Genomic DNA, 17,330 nt, shown 5'->3' with positions numbered 1-17,330 from the left:
TCATTTTCAGTAATTGTTATTGCAGTAACATGGCTGAAAAGAACCACATATCTAAGATTAAGCTGCCTATGTTTCCTTCTAGAAATATGCAATCTAGTCCAGCATTGATCTGTCCCAGTTAAGATATTTCTGTCTATTCCATTCAAATTAGCACTTCGCATACTTTAAAAACTCAATCAAAACTGTCTTGATTATGTACCCTCATTAGCAAACTGCAAAGAACATGGGTACATAGGCTTGTCTTGCTGGTAAGGAGTTCACCTTCTTATGACCTACTTAAATTTCCCATATTACTGCTTCTGCTTTCTATGAGCCTCATGCCAAATCCAAAGCTTGTATGTTGCCATGAACCCGTTTCTACCGCCCTGAGTGCAGGCTGCCTTCCTCCCTTCACTGTGTGAATCCTGCCCGCCCCTCCAGGCTCACTGGCTCTGTGGAGCCCCCAAGTTTCCCTCTCACTCCAGCACAGACCGCCCCTTTCCTTAAAATTCACATGAACATATCTGCCTGCTCACCAGCCACCTCTCCTATGTTCTTCAGTTGCCTAAGGATAATTTTGTCTTAAACTGAATGTGTTATCTTCTGCCTCAGTTGTAATTCTTTCTTGTGCACACATATCTTCCCCCACAACCACCACCACCATCACCCCTGCCACAGTCCACTAATTTGATAGCATGATCAGTTAAAGCCTCTTTCCTCTGCCTCTTACTTCTTAAACCTGTTGTTTAAGGAGAACAATCCGTATTGCTTTTAGTTGCTGAAATTTTGGAGTAATGACAGCCCACCAGAAGGTCGAGGGTTTGGTTCCCAGTCAGGCACATACCTACTAGGTTGCCTGGGCGTGTGTGGGAAGCAGCTGAGCTGATCACTATTTCTCTCTCTCCCTCCCTTCCTCCCTGCCTCCCTCACTCCATCCCTCCTATATACACACACACTTCCCCCCTAAAAAAGGAAAAGAAAGTGATGACAAAAAAATTAGAAACAGTGGAAACTTAAAAAAAAAATATTGTCTTCACTTTGGTATGGACTCTGGGTTTGAATGCTGGCTCTGCCATTTATAACGTGAAATCTTGAGCAAGTTATTTTACCATTTGTGCCTCGATTTCCTCATCTATGGAATGGGAATAATGATAGTACCTACCTCAGAAGGTTGCCATAAGAATTGAATGAGCTAGCACTGTCTGGCATATGCTCATTGTTATGAGTTTCATAAGGAAAGAAGAGGAAGGAAGGGAGGAAAAGGGGAAAGAAATGGAAGCGTAAGCTTTCAATGTCAATGAGAACATGAGAGTTTTTAAAAACGAAGTTTGATGGGAAATATAAGAAACAAGAGGTTGCTTTCAAGGCAGTCGTAATAGTAACTTAAAAAACAACCACCATGCTCCTTTAAATCTCAAGCCCTCCTTTAATTGCACTTGAAATACAAGGCAAATAGTCTGACTTTATTTTTATTTTAAAGCAATGGGGTAAAGTTTTGCTTCATTTGCACAACATCTCCTATCCTGAGAATCAGTGTTTAACTGATAGAATAAATAAACGTGTGTTTGCAAAATCTTCAAGTTTATGATTTTATTTAAGTCTTAACAAATTATCTTATAGCACCTTGGGAAATAGTAGGTAGGAATATTCAAAATCATCACTTTATTTAAATGAGGCAGATGTTTATAGTAAAAACATTAATATGTGTCTGAAATAGAAATTAATTGGAAAAATTAGTTGCATTAAATTGACTGTTACCATTTTCTCATGTCATAATATTTAGGAAAGTAAGCTCAGGGTAGGACAAATTTATACTTAAGTTTTACATTAGAATGTAGTTTTATTCCCAAAACCCATAATTCTGTACTTGCTCCAATACAAATTGCTAGCGTAATAGAGTTTTAAAAGGAAAAAAAGAGACAGTCCTTTTGAATAGCTGTTTTTATGGAGGTATTCACAGGTCTTTAATTTATTTTTATTTTTTATTTATTGATTTTAAAGAGAGAGGTGGTGAGGGGGATCAAACCTGTAATCTTGACATATTGAAGTTATGCTCTTGCCAACTGAGAGCTACCCGGCCAAGGCTTTGATTTCTTATTTGACTGTCATTAATAGCAGTTTAATGATTTTTTTTTTTTTTTTTTTTTTTTTTTTTTTTTTTTTTTTTTTTTTTTCCAAATCAATCTTTATTGTTCATATTATTACAAAGGTTCCTCATTTCTTCCCCCCTCCACCAGGTTCCCACCCCACCCTCCGCCCCCTCCCCATCCCCCATTGTCCTCATCCATAGGTGCACAGTTTATGTTCAGTCTCTTCCTCCCTCCCTTTCCCCGATAGTAAATCCCTTTTCAGATAGTAAATCTGTTACTTAGCATTATCTCATATCAATAATACCTCCACATGCCCAATGATACACTTCACACAAAAGACATTTCCAAATAGGTCAACCAGCCTCATCCAGGCCCCACCCAAGGCACTTACAGATCAACACCCCAGCGCTATACTAACTCAACACATCCAGATCTAAGCCTTCATCACTTGATTCAGCAGACCCTCAAGTTCCCGCAAAAGTTTCCAGCCATGTCTGAGAGGAAGCCGTGGGCAGGTACAGGCGAGGAGCGAGCTGTTTCGGGCCTGGCTGCTCCGGGCCTGGCCTCTGTTGCTCTGGTTCGTTCCACAACCAGCTGCTCCGGGTCTGGTCACTGCCGCTCCCGACCTAGTTGCTCTGGACTTGGCTGTTGCTGCTACAGGCCTGGCCGCACCCGACCCGGCTGCTCTGGGACCGGTTGCTCCGGTCCTGGCCGCTCCGGGCCTGGCCGCTCCCAGCCTGACAGCCGCTGCTCCGGGCCTGGCTGCTCCCAGCCTGGCAGCCATTGCTCCTGGCCTGGCCGCACCAGACCCGGCTGCTCCGGGCCTGGCCGCTCCCAGCCTGGCAGCCGCTGCTCCTGGCCTGGCCGCACCAGACCCGGCTGCTCCGGGCCTGGCCGCTCCCAGCCTGGCAGCCGCTGCTCCTGGCCTGGCCGCACCAGACCCGGCTGCTCCGGGCCTGGCCGCTCCCAGCCTGGCAGCCGCTGCTCCTGGCCTGGCCGCACCAGACCCGGCTGCTCCGGGCCTGGCCGCTCCCAGCCTGGCAGCCGCTGCTCCTGGCCTGGCCGCACCAGACCCGGCTGCTCCGGGCCTGGCCGCTCCCAGCCTGGCAGCCGCTGCTCCTGGCCTGGCTGCACCAGACCCGGCTGCTCCGGGCCTGGCCGCTCCCAGCCTGGCAGCTGCTGCTCCGGGCCTGGCCACTCCCAGCCTGGCAGCCGCTGCTCCGGGCCTGGCCGCACCAGACCCGGCTGCTCCGGGCCTGGCCGCTCCCAGCCTGGCAGCCGCTGCTCCGGGCCTGGCCGCACCAGACCCGGCTGCTCCGGGCCTGGCCGCTCCCAGCCTGGCAGCCGCTGCTCCGGGCCTGGCCGCACCAGACCCGGCTGCTCCGGGCCTGGCCGCTCCCAGCCTGGCAGCTGCTGCTCCGGGCCTGGCCGCTCCCAGCCTGGCAGCCGCTGCTCCGGGCCTGGCCGCACCAGACCCGGCTGCTCCGGGCCTGGCCGCTCCCAGCCTGGCAGCCGCTGCTCCGGGCCTGGCCGCACCAGACCCGGCTGCTCCGGGCCTGGCCGCTCCCAGCCTGGCAGCCGCTGCTCCGGGCCTGGCCACACCAGACCCGGCTGCTCCGGACCTGGCTGCTCCCAGCCTGGCAGCCGCTGCTCCAGGCCTGGCCACACCAGACCCAGCTGCTCCGGGCCTGGCCGCTCCCAGCCTGGCCGCCGCTGCTCCGGGCCTGGCCGCACCCGACCCGGCTGCTCCGAGCCTGGCCGCTCCCAGCCTGGATTCTTCGTGGTTGTCTACTGCTGTTCTGGGCCTGGCTGCTCCCAACCCGGCTGCTCTGGGCTGGGCTTCTCCGGGCCCAGCCACTCCGTGTCTGGGTGTTCCTGGACTGGCCACCCTGGGCTTGGCCGCCTCTGCCTCAGGCCTGGCTGCCACTGCCCCAGGTCTGGCTGCTCCAGTGCTGGCCGTTGATGCTCTTGTTCTGGCTGCTGCTGTTCTGGGGCCTGGCCACTGCTGCTCCGGGCCCAGCTGCCACTGCCTTGTGCCTGGCCACTCTAGGCCTGGTCGCCGCTGTTCAGTTTAATGATTTTTGATTTATAATAATTCCTTAATATAATTTCCTTAAAAATAATCCAAAGTATTTTAGTATTTGAATTTTAACATTCATTTGTAAAAAGGATATTTTGTAAAAACTATTTTAGCAACATGTTTACCATTAAAAGGGTACAAAGTTTACCCTGGCCAATAGGGCCCAGTTGTTTGAGTGTTGTCCAGTTCACCAAAAGGTTCCTGGTTTGAATCTCAGTCAGGGCACATGCCTGGGTTATAGGCTCGATCCTTGTTAATGGGCGTGCAGGAGGCAGCTGATAGATGTTTCACTGTTACGTAGGTGTTTCTCTCCCTCTCCCTTCCTTTCTCCAGAAAAATCAAGGAAAAAAAAATCTTTTCTTTTTTAAAGGGGGTACAAAGTTTCAGCTAATGCAGATGAATGCGTTCTGGAGTTCTAATGTATACATTGGAGATGAAAGTTACCAATACGGTATTATATACTTGAAATTTCCTAGGAGGATAGATCTTAAATTAAACCTCCTCTCTCTCTCTCTCTCTCTCTCTCTCACACACACACACACACACACACACACACAATGGTAGCTAGTAGAGGTGATATATAAATTATTTAACAAAGGAAACCATCAACAAAATGAAAAAACAACCCACTGAATAGGAGAACGTATTTGCCAATACATATGATAAGGGCTTAATATCCAAAATTTATAGGGAACTCATAAAACTCAATACCAGAAAACCCAAACAACCTAATTAAGAAATTGGCAAAGGATCGGAATGGATACTTCTCCAAAGAGGACATACAGATGGCCAATAGACATATGAAATGATGCTCAATGTCACTCACTAATCATGAGAAATGCAAACTAAAACCACAATGAGGCATCACCTCAACCTGTCAGAATGGCTATCATCAATAAATCAACAAACAACAAGTGCTGGCGAGGATGTGGTGAAAAAAAAGCACTAGTTCATTGATAGTGGGAATGCAGATTGGTGCAGTCACTATGGAAAACTATGGAGTTTCCTCAAAAAATTAAAAATGGAACTGTTTTATGACCCAGTTATTCCACTTCTGGGAATATATCTGAAGAAACCTGAAACACTAATTTGAAAGAAGGGGATAGGGGAGGCTGGGGGGAGGTCAAGGGGGAAAAAAAAGGAGACATATATACTATTTGTAATCCTTCAAACAATAAAAAAAAAAATGCAGTGAAGATTAACAACAACAAAAAAGAATGTATGCACCCCTATGTTTACTGCTGTGTTATTTGTAACATCCAAGATTTCTTTCTTTTTAAATATTCTGATTCCTAATCTTTTGTTGTAATATGCACTGAAATTTTTTTTCTCACAGTCTTAAACTTTTTGTTTTTGTTTTTGTGACTTTGAGCAGAATTTCTTAAATTTGAAGTAGTCTAACATTTGTCCTTTTCTTTGCGCTTATGCTTCTTTGGCCTTAAGGAATCCATCTAACCCAATTTTTTAATGTCTTCATTTTTTAATAAATATTAAAGTCTTGAGTTTCAGACTCAAGGTTTTAGTCCATCTGTAGCTTATTTTTGTGTATGCTATGTGTATGTTTTTAATAACTGGGATTTTTTTCTGTTGCAGACAGAATGGGGCAAAAATAGGTTTATAGTTGTGAGTACATGAAACAGAGTTTATGCTTGTATTAATTGTATTGTTTTCCATATAAACAACTGTGAACCTACTTTTGTCCCAGAATATATAAAAGGAATTGGTCAAACTCGATAATAAAAAGCCCCTAATCAAACTGAGCAGCAGACTTAGCAGTTCAATAAAGAAGACATACGAATAGCCAATAAGCACATGGGATGGTGCTCAGTATTTTAAGTTATAAAGGAGATGAAAATTAAAACCACAGTGAGATGGCATAAAGACACACTACAATGGCTGAGATAAGTTATACCTTATGTTGCCTATGAGAATATAAAATGGTACAAACACTTAGGAAAACTATGGGTTTTTATAAAGTTAAACATTCACCTACCTGGGACCCAGCAATCCCACTCTAGTCATTTACTTAAGAGAAGTGCATATGATCACAAAAAGATGTGTGTGTGTGTGTGTGTGTGTGTGTGTGTGTATCTACCTAATAAAAGTAACATGCTAATTGACCGTACCTTCGTGGTGCTCACCAGCCAATCAGGAGTGAGAATGCAAATTAACCCAACAAAGGTGGCAGGTTAATTTGCATACTCAGGTGCAGAGCGGCCATGGTAGGATGCTTGCGTCATTGCCATGGCGATGACACAGGCATTCTCCACCACCCCCGGCTGTGCCAGGCCTCTGAGCAGCATGGGAAGGTGGAAAGGCGGCTCCAGCCAGAGTGAAGGTAGTGTCATCAGCCAGGGAAAGGAAGGCCCATTCTGGCACAGATCTTCGTGCATTGGCTTCTAATATTAATATATATATATATATATATATATATATATATATATATATATTTATTTAATATATACCGTGTTTTCCGGCGTATAAGACAACCCCCTAATTTTACAGTTAAAACATAGGTTTAGGCCTATATTCGCTGTATAAGACTACCTCCCACTTCAAAGAAAAGACTTACTTTGTTGTCAAGATCTGCAGGTAATTTTTGTGCAATTTTGGTCTTTTGTCCCCGATTTTCAGTTGACTTTTTTTCGTTTCGAAAATCGTCTTATATGTCGGAAAATATGGTGTATATATATTTATATATATATTTAACATATATTAAATAGATAAATTGGTTTTGTTTTGAAGGTAGGTGTTTTATTTATTTATTTATTTATTTACAGAGGCTTTATTCAAAATAACCCAAATTAGAAACAACCCAAATGTTCATCAACAAGAGAATAGATAAGCAAATTGTGATTTACTCATACAGTGGAATACTATTTAACAATAAAAAAAATCATTGGCCGAGACTGGTTTGGCTCAGTGGATAGAGCGTCGGCCTGCGGACTGAAAGGTCCTGGGTTCGATTCCGGTCAAGGGCATGTACCTTGGTTGCGGGCACATCCCCTGTGGGGGGTGTGCAAGAGGCGGCTGGCGATGTTTCTCTCTCATCGATGTTTCTAACTCTCTGTCCCTCTCAATTCCTCTCTGTGTAAAATCAATAAAATATATTAAAAAAATCATTGATTATTGATCCTCTCAGTAGCAATAATGAATCTGACATTTATATGAAAATCGAAGATAGGTAAAATTAAACTATGGTGATAGAAATTCTAACAGTGATTCCCTATGGCATAGTGGGTATTGGCTAAATGGGGGCTCATGGAACTTTTTCAGTGTCAAAAATGTTTTAGATTTTGATTGAAGTGTTGGTTACATAGGTGTATATGTTTGTCAAAATTTCTGAGTTGTGCATTTCATTGTATGTCAATTTTTCATCTTGATTTTTAAAAATGGAAACATGGATGTCCTTGAAATCCCCTTTTCCGTATTTTAATAGAAATGTTTCATTGCTTTCTGCACTAATTATTTTTGTTGGACACTAACATCTGGGTTATATTTTCATAAGTATGGGGCATAAATTACAATATATTGCTTTTTGCTACTTGTACAAAAAGTCAAAGGCAAGTCAAGCTTTACTGCTTTTAATTTCATTTTATGTTTCCAGTCAGTACTGTGTTTTAATTTATGAGTTCTCACTCATTTCGTACCTGTATAAATATCACTTGCATTTTTCCACACAATCTTTAGATGTCAGAGAGAACATCCCCTGCTGTATTAATTTTTCATTAGCACTATTCATTCAGCTTTTGTCAAGCCTAATATTTTATATCAAGTGATGTTCTAGGCCCTGGAATACAATAGTGAAGCAGACAGACAAGGAAGGACCCAGCCCTCACAGAGCTTGCAGTCTAGTGTGGGAGGAAAATAAGGATAATATACTAGACTAGAGGACCAGTGCATGAAATTCATGCACTGGAGGGGGGGGGTGTTTCCTCGGCCCAGCTTGTGCCCTCTAACAGTTCAGGAGCCCTCAGGGGATGTCTGACTGACAGCTTAGGCCCGCTTCCCACGGGGAGCATCGGACATCCTTAGTGCTGCCGTGGAGGTGGGAGAGGCTGTGAGCCGGTCATTCTGCTGTTCAGTTCATTTGCATAATAGCCTTTTATCATATAGGATAGATAGCACTGGTCAGTGTGAAGGAAATGAGATGGGTGGCTGCGTGGATGCTGGTAAGGAGGCAGGTTGGGACACCCCGAGGCATTCTCTGGCTTTGCATATAAAAATTAGAATAAACTGAACAGAGGGTGGTTATACATTATTTCATTTAGAAAACATATAAATTGGTTTTGTTTTGAAGGTAGGTGTTAAACTGGAATAGCTATTATACCCCAAAGAATGGGACTGTTATGCCCTTCCCTTGATAATTCCTTTGTTGTTGAATTTTATAGAATCTTAATTTTTTTAATCTTGAGAGATTAAACATAGCCTTGTTAAGAACACAAAAATTAAACTGTAACCAAAAATTTAAAGTTCAAAAATAAAATTTAAAAAAAGGCAATAAAATAAGTGGGGCAAGGAGTTCGCTCGGTTGGCTTCGCAGAGCGTGTTGATTCGTGGCACCGGTATTGACTTGGGCTCTGCTCCGCCAGGCCCTGCCCAGGCTTTGGGCACGGAGAGGCGGGGAGACCAGCAGGTCCTGCTGGCACTGGAGGAGTCGCAGGTGTGGGAGGCTCTGGGAGTAGAGAGGCTCATTCATCTACTCCAAGTCATGGAGGGCTGTTCTTGTAAGGATGCTTCAGGATTAAAGGAGGCTTGAATCAGTTACACTTCTGGGTCTCCTGGGAGCCAAGGACTTGAGACTAGTCCAGTGGAATATGGTTTGGGAGCTGAGGGGGTTTCTGGTTAGACAAGAGGGAAGATATTCATAGAAACACAGAACTCTATTCTACTAGAATGGCATTGGGGAGAAAATAAAAACCATATGAATATTTCTGAATTTTTCCTTGAGGATTCACTAAGATTTTAGCTATATCTCTTTAAACTATTAGCAGTTTAGTATATTCTTAAGTCACATTTCATTTTTCTCCAGGCAGATAATACATTTTCTGCTAGTGTTTTTGTTTTCTGTTTTGTTATTGTTGTGTGTGTGTGTGTTGGGGGTTTTTATGTGTATAAATACATTCACAGAATATTTATAGATAGGAAATACTAAAGGTGGAAATCAGGAGCCTGAGAAAACGTAATTTGACTTGCCCCATTTTAAAACCATCGGTTGCCCTGGCCAGGTGGCTCATGGTTGGAGCATTGTCATATACACCAAAACGTGGCGGGTTCAATTCCCAGTCAGGGCACATACCCAGATTGCAGGTTCAATCCCCAGTTGGGGCGTGTACAGGAGGCAACCCACCATTGTATCTCTTGTCAGTGTTTCTCTCTCCCTTTCACTCTCTCTGACATCAATAAAAACATGTACCTGAGTGAGGACTTAAACAAACAACACCATCTGTTAACCATTGTGAATTTGTACTGCTGTTTACTTTGTATATGTTAAAGTGGTAATATTAAAATTGGTAACATTTGCTCACAGTAAATAAATACTAGTCTTTTACATTTGAATAGTTTACAGACACTTCAGAGGTGTTTATATTTTTTCTTCATAAAATCCCCTTGAAAGAAGGAAGGCAGATCTTAACTTCTCATATTTTATAAGTTGAGAATTTAAGTCATGATTCATCCAAGGTTTCACAGAAGGGAACGGGGCCAGCAGTGGATGGAGCCTAAGCTACCCTGGTTAGCTAGACTGAAACATCTAGGGAAATTGTGAAGGTTCCCATTAGTTTGCCAAAAGGTTTTGCAGGAAATGTGTGCCTCATCCTTGCGAGTAGATATTGAGGAATGTGGATGTGAGGGATTGGATTTTTGGTAACTGTCAAAATTCAGTGTTCACATCGTCTCCTGCATATCACTTGCCTGATGCAACCATCTTCTTAACTGCCTGATCCCGTGTCCCATTTCCTATCAGGAAATGGAAATCATTCTTATAACCTGTCTACCCACAATTTAAAAATTGATATAATTTCTAGCAAAAATATAAAGGAGAAATAAAGGAAAGCAGTTTGCAGTAAGTAAAATGTACTTTGGTAGGGTATGTGCATCAGTATGTACATAGGAAGACATATTGTGGTTAGATTTTCCCACTCACATGGAAATCACTAAGAGTATGAAATAGCATTTCAGCACTGACATGATTTTTTTAAATGAACATCTTTGAGTAAAATTCAAAACAAAACAAAACACAACACCCCCACCCCAAATTCCTTTCATGTATGTTGTAGTTGTGTTGTGGAAAATTTGATGTATATTAAAACTGTATAAAATCATCATGTCTACATAACACAGTATTCAGATCTAGGCTCAGATGGTTATAAACGGACTTTTTGGCCAACATGAATGTCCAGTGAGATATTTGAAAGTAAAAAAAGGAAAATAGTTGTGGGATTCAGAAGAGTTCTTTGTGGTACAGGCCTGTCCTGTATGTTGTCTTCCAAATGCCAAGGATGTCTTCTGCGTTCCTGAGACAATGAAAAATTACCCCCACAAATTCAGAATACAACTTCTAGGTGGCAGTGCCACTGTGTCGAAAATCTCTGCCTTAAACACTCCAGGAAGACACAGAAACCTAAGGGACCCAACATTGCCAACCAGAAGCTTGTGGTGCTGTGATGGTGATGTCATTGTCCAGAGACGCTGGAGAGGCAGGAGGAAAAAGTCTGCTCTATTTTCCCCAAGGCTAAGATTTTGCCTTCCCTTTGCCTTTACCAGCCTACACTGTTCTGTCCTGCATTCCTGTGGTTGAAGCTGTGTACACCCCTGTCCTTGTAGCTTTCTGGGGAGGCTTTCTTTAGACTAGGTTCTGAAGGAAATGTGAAAAATGAGTTTGAAAGTATCCAAGAAAACTGATGGAAGAGTAAATAAATATGTATAACATACAGTTTACCCAACGAAAGGCTTTTATGAAAGTAAAGTGTGACTTTGTAAATACATGGTTAAATTATTTTGGTATGTAAATTATGAGACTATTATCTCCTGGTTAAATTTTGTTTCCTAATTTTTTTTCATTGTAAAAATTATCCTGCTGAAGTTATGGTCATACATTGTTTTTTGTGTTATTTCTTTTCTTCCTCTAGTGGTATTTCTTTAGGATAAATCTTTTAAAATGGAATTGCTCTATTAAAGGTCACAAACCTTTAATGGCACTTGATGTAGTTGCCAACTTATTTATAAAAATATTCTATAAACTTACACTGTCTTCAGTTAAGTAGATTAAGCTGTCTATAACTAGGGTTTTTTTAAAATTTATTTAAAGTGTTTAAACTGATTGAACAGGTGAAATATTTTAATTTGTATTTCTTTGGCTACAAGTAAATTTAAACATTTAAGTTTCACACATTTGTGATATTTCCTCTTGATTATTTATTCACTTTTTTCATATTCAACTTAATAGGATCACTTAACAATTTAGTTTCTTTTCATGGCTGTGGCTAAAATTAGGTTTTTATCTGATATTATTCTGCCTTTTTTTTCTTTTAGCTGCAGTAATAAACCGGTTCACGAGGCGGGCCTCAGGTAAGTCTGACTGATTTATGGATTTTGCTTTCTAATGGTGACATTTTTTTTAAAATGATTGCAGTACTGGAGAAGGTATGAAAAGAATAGTTGCTATAGAGCAGCAATTTTCAACCAGTGTGCCAAAAGAATTTTAAAACATGCAATACCTATTTAGTCAAGGCTCTGAGTCCTTTTCCCTTAGATTGTCAAATTCAAAAAATGACAGCAGCCAACACAACAAAGCCATCCAGTGTGAATGAATCAAAATGATACCTATCTTTGGTCAGATTGGCAAAAAAAATATTTAGTTTTCCTGTGCTGAGAGTTGAAAAAGGTTAAAAATTGCTAATATAGGTGGGCTGGTGTAGCTCAGGAGTCATGGTTCAATTCTGGCCAGGGCATATGCCAGGCAGGCTGGCTCGATTCCCAGTGTGGCACATGCAGGAGGTAGCTGATCAGTGATTCTCTCTCATCATTGATGTTTCCATCTCTCTCTCCCTTTCCCTTCCTCTCTGAAATCAACAAAAATATATTTAAAAAAGAAAATTACTGCTATAAAGTAGTATTTTATTTGTCATTTGCCCCCAAAAAATAACCTGTGATATGCAATAACTAGGAAATAATTGGAAATAATTCTCCGATTGGCTAAATTTAAAATTGTACTGTGCACTGAGGCTAATGTACCTTTTTAAATGGAGACTCTCACCCTAGTTTGTTTATTCCTGCTCTTGATCCGTGATTATCTGCATGGTTATCTGACTGAGGAGCCACAGTTTAGAAGCAGTGATTTAGAAGATTGGCTAAAGGACACTACAAACAGTGTTTAATGACAGTATATGTATATATATATATATATATATATATATATATATATATATATATATATATATTTTAATTGATTTTTTTAACAGAGAGGAAGGGAGAGAGATAGAGAGCTAGAAACGTCGATGAGAGAGAAACATTGGCCAGCTGCCTCTTGCACACCCCCTACTGGGGATGTGCCCGCAACCAATGTACATGCCCTTGACCGGAATCGAACCTGGGACCTTTCAGTCCGCAGACCGACGCTCTACCACTGAGCCAAACCGGCTTCGGCTAATGACAGTTTTTAATAAAGGACAAGAAAACTTAAAACGCAGTTACCATAAGAACTTGTTATCATGGGCCATTTAGAATCAGAGAAAATTGCTTTATATTTGTTAATTCCCCTGTGGTTATTGCTGTCTTAAAGATACCACAGAAACCTAATGCATGTTCACAGTGATAGACCTTCGCATATTAATGAGTGCTTAAATTAGGTTCACTACCTACACTGGTAAGGGAACACAGTTGAGAGAGCATTCTATCCAAAATGAAAAAGCAATATTCTGCTTTTCTTCTTTTTTAAACCCATTTCTACTCTTAGTAATTACTTCTTCTCTCTATGTATATCTTTTTAAATACACAGAAGTCATACACAATCTATTTTAGAATTGAAAGTTTGGGGATTAATTTTTCTTTAAGCTTATTGTAGGCTTTCTGTTTTGGAAAGTGTTTCTTTTTGGTGGAAAAAATAGAAATATACCACTTATTGTTGTAATTATGAAAAATTGTCTGTGGTGGTAGATGTAGTCTCTCCATAAAACTCTGAGAGTAAAACCATGCAAACAACACTCTTGTTTCATTGGTCATCTATATACCATATGGGAAAGACCCTAGCCTGGGAAGTTACACACACTTGAGTTCAAACCACCCATTTACTCTGTGAATTTGCATGTGCTTTCTTTACCTCATGGAGTTTTACTTCCTCATTTTCGTTTTCTTTCAGTTTGGGATCATACCAACTACAATAATACTTGTGATGGTTAAGTTAGATGGTTTTTATAACGCAGAATGACTAGGCTCTCAAACATGTTAGAGGTTCTTCTCTAGAACATTGTTTAAAACAAAAGAAAACAATAAAATCCTCAGCTCTGTGCCTTAGCCTATTATTTAAAAAGCTTTAAAGAATTATATATTTGATAGTCATCCTTTAATATAGGCATCTCTTTTTATTACTTGTACTTCATCATTTTTTAAGACTATTATAATGGTTTTTCTCTATGGTTCTCCCCCCCCCCAAAAAAAAAAATTAAAAAAAAAAAAAACATGTCTAGAAGTGTCCCATTAATCTTGAAACAGTGCCTTGCAGCATTGAGGTCATGCTTCTCTCTGAATTCTTTTAACCCCAGGGTTTTATTTTGAAAAATGTCAAGTTTATAGGCAAATTTATATAAAGAATAATTCAGTGATCACCTTTACCTAAATTTCTCAGTTGTTAATATTTTGCCACATCCTTCCTTCCTTACACATGAATGTACCCACCCTTTTGTTTTTTTACTGAACCTTTTAAGAATCCTAAGTCCTTCATGGATATCTCCTAAGAACAAGGGATTCTTCTACATAATATAACACAATGAATTTAATCTTGATAAATGCTATTAACTATTATACAGTCTAGAGTTCCATTTTCTCAGTTGTCTTGATACATCCTCTCTCCCTCTTTTTTTTTATATTCAAGTTCATTCAAGGCTTTTATGTTGCAACTCTTATCTTTCATAAATTGACTCCCTGAGATATTTGCAATCTGCTCTTTCAGAGTTCCGAAGGTTGTCCCTAACAGTGAAACAGTTCACAGTATCGCCTGATATGAATTCTTAGGTTGCGTGGGCACATCCACTGTCTGGTCATTATGCCCCATTGCTATTCATGAAATCTTTGTATTGACATTTAGTGTTGCTTTCATGAACTAGTGTTGAACATTGCTTGCTCTAATACATAATTACTTCTTATAATAGAAGTGAAAATCTAATTCCAAATTATGAATTTGCTGACTTTCTCTTCTCATGTGGATAATTAACCACATCTAGATTTTTAACCATAACATGAGCATTGAATTATACAGTATATTTTTAGCAGAGTTAAAACTTTCTGTTTTTTCTTAAATGAGCATTTAGAATAATTCAGAGGTGAAATTAAGTTCTTAAGTCTCACAACCCACTGTGTAAAATGACATATTAAAAATTCTGTGAAATCAGCTGAAACCAGTTTGGCTCAGTGGATAGAGCATCGGCCTGCAGACTGAAAGGTCCCGGGTTCAATTCCGGTCAAGGGCATGTACGTTGGTTGCGGGCACATCCCTGGTAGGGGGCGTGCAGGATGCAACTGGTCGATGATTCTCTCTCATCAGCATTTCTAGCTCTCTATCCCTCTCCTTTCCTCTCTGTAAAAATTCTATAAAATATATTTTTTTAAAAAATTCTGTGAAATCAACAAAACAATTAGTTTCAAAGAAAATGGTGAAATAGCAGAAGTTCAGATCTTGTCTTGAATCTGAGTCAGGGAACATATGCTTCCTTTTGTTTTGTTTTGAAAATATGTTGTAGCCATGGTATTCATTATTTTTATTCTGAAGTTATTTGATGAAATATTTAACCCCCCAATGATTTTCCAGGGATCATTCTCCAGTTGTCAAACTGTTTTCCTGATGTGACTATATTGACATTTATGTTTTTGAAATGAGCATTTTAGAAGTTTATTTCAAGCTTGGTAATCACCAACACTAGATGGATAACGCACATTGGGAGAATACTTCTTTAATTAATTCATTCATTCAATAAACATTTACTGAGTCCCTGCTATGTGTCAGATACAGTGGTAGGGATGAAAGAAGAGTCAGATACAGCTCTTGGGAAATTCATAGTCTAGCGGGAAGTGGACTGTGACTCAGTGTGGTGAATACCACAATCTACACAAAGGGAAAAGGAGAAAACATATCATTCTTTCAGGGAGTGGCTCACAGGTGCCATTTGAGCTGATCTTTAAATTAAGGCTCATAACATGGGTTTGAATAAGAAAGTAAGGGGGACGTTTGTGTTTTATTACTAATGAGTAGCTATTTTATTATAAACAGTCTGTTTTCATAGAACTCTGCTCTGCACTCTTTCTGCCAGGAAGCACCTGTGGCATGGAGTAAGCAGATGCCCAGGCCATGGCCCGCAGGGGCTTACGGCCAGGAGTTACTTATGCCTTTAACTTAGCGTTGTTTTAAAATGTGAGTGTTTCGCCCTAGCAGACTGAAGGGTCCCAGGTTCAATTCTGGTCAAGGCCACATGCCCAGGTTGTGGGCTCGATCCCCAGTAGGGGGGCATGCAGGAAGCAGCCAATCACTGATTCTCTATCATCATTGATGTCTCTCTCTCTTTCTCACTCTCTCTCTCTCTCTCTCTCTCTCTCTCTCTCTCTTTCTCTCTCTCTTCTCCCCTCTCCCTCCCCCCCTGCCTTCCTCTTTGAAATCAATAAAAATATATTTAAAAAATAAAATGTGTCTCTTACCAGAGTTGGCAGTCTGGGCTCTGAGTTCAGATAGACCTGGGTTGGGGTACTGCTTCTGCTTTTCACCTATCCCATGTCCACTTATTAAAAGAGTGTGTGTGTGTGTGTGTGTGTGTGTGTGTGTGTGTATACGCACTTGCACGCTCTAGGGTGTGTGCAACCTTAGTCACCTTTCTGACACTCATTTCTCCAGGTAGAAAATGGGGGTAGTTACCTCATAAGATTGTTGTAGTGTTTGAACAGTAGCTAATCCATGAAAAATGCTAACACAGTATTGTCTCCAGTTTGGTTTCATGGTATCAGACTGTTCTCCAACTGTGTCTCTTGGATGGGCAGGGGCTTGCAGGGTCTCAGACTGGATGTTGAAGTGGGTCAGAAATAGCTTGAGGACAGCAAAGATTGACCTGAAGAATCTGTTAAAAAGATGATAGCCAGGGCGAGGCTGAAATCAAGACTCAGGCAGTCCAACCGAGGCAACAGAATGAAGCCAGAGGTGCCAGCACTGGGCCTGGGAGGTGAGAGGAGACAGTGGAGGGGGGACCTAGAGAGGTTCTCTGAGATGCCAAAGCACAGTCTCTGGGGCTCTTTGTCCTGGTTTCTCCTTCAAATGGAGTGCAAGTAACAACCACACCACACACCTGTCATCTGTGCCCAGGCTGATATTAAAATGGGTTCTCCCCTGTGAATCGGTACAGATAACACCAAATGGACACTCATCCCTAGCCTCTTCCCTCTCTTCCTTCCTTTTCTAGCAGTGCTCATTTATTGCTGCTTTTTAAGCATGCTGTGTTCTTGCAAGCCTTAGCCAGTGAAATCTATGGGAAGTGTTGAGTCTGGTTCTTTTTTGTTAGGCCCAGGAATGCTGGTAAACTATCTTAATGCCAGTGAGAAATTCAATTATCTCTTGAATTTAACTATATTTTCTCCAGAGTTGTCTTCAAGTCCTCAAGGGAAGAGAGAGGAATGCAACCATAAAAACATGATAAACAGTTCAGGGTGGGATATCTCCTGCTCCTGTGTCCTCAGTTCTTCACACCAGCAGACTCGGGGATTTAGAAAGTGACATGGGAAAGTGCGTGTGTCCCTTAGCCCCTTGTGTGTCCTGATTACTGGCACTGCCTATAAAACAGACACGAGTACATAGGATATGCATTGGAACTTATAACCACTAGAGGCCCAGTGTACAAATTTGTGCACCAGTGGGGTCCCTCGGCCTGGCCTGCAGGATCGGGCCAAAACCAGCTCTCTGACATCCTCCGAGGGGTTCTGGATTGTGA

The 17,330-nt window shown here is 41.3% G+C and overlaps 1 protein-coding gene across 1 annotated transcript in view; it reads left to right on the top strand.

Annotated features, from left to right (window-relative positions):
- The window catches only part of PRKAR2B (protein kinase cAMP-dependent type II regulatory subunit beta), a 59,735-nt gene that overhangs the window by 10,012 nt on the left and 32,393 nt on the right, over positions 1-17,330 (top strand). Inside the window, exon 2 of the mRNA XM_084896434.1 lies at positions 11,683-11,718. Coding sequence (XP_084752560.1) covers positions 11,683-11,718 — 36 coding nt within the window. The remainder of the gene's footprint in view (positions 1-11,682; positions 11,719-17,330) is intronic.

The sequence above is a fragment of the Pipistrellus hanaki genome (genome assembly GCF_964339955.1).
Source record: "Pipistrellus hanaki genome assembly, chromosome: 10".
Taxonomy (NCBI): domain Eukaryota; kingdom Metazoa; phylum Chordata; class Mammalia; order Chiroptera; family Vespertilionidae; genus Pipistrellus; species Pipistrellus hanaki.
The sequence above is the reverse complement of the archived record's forward strand: the minus strand, read 5'-3'. Positions and strand labels throughout refer to the sequence as shown.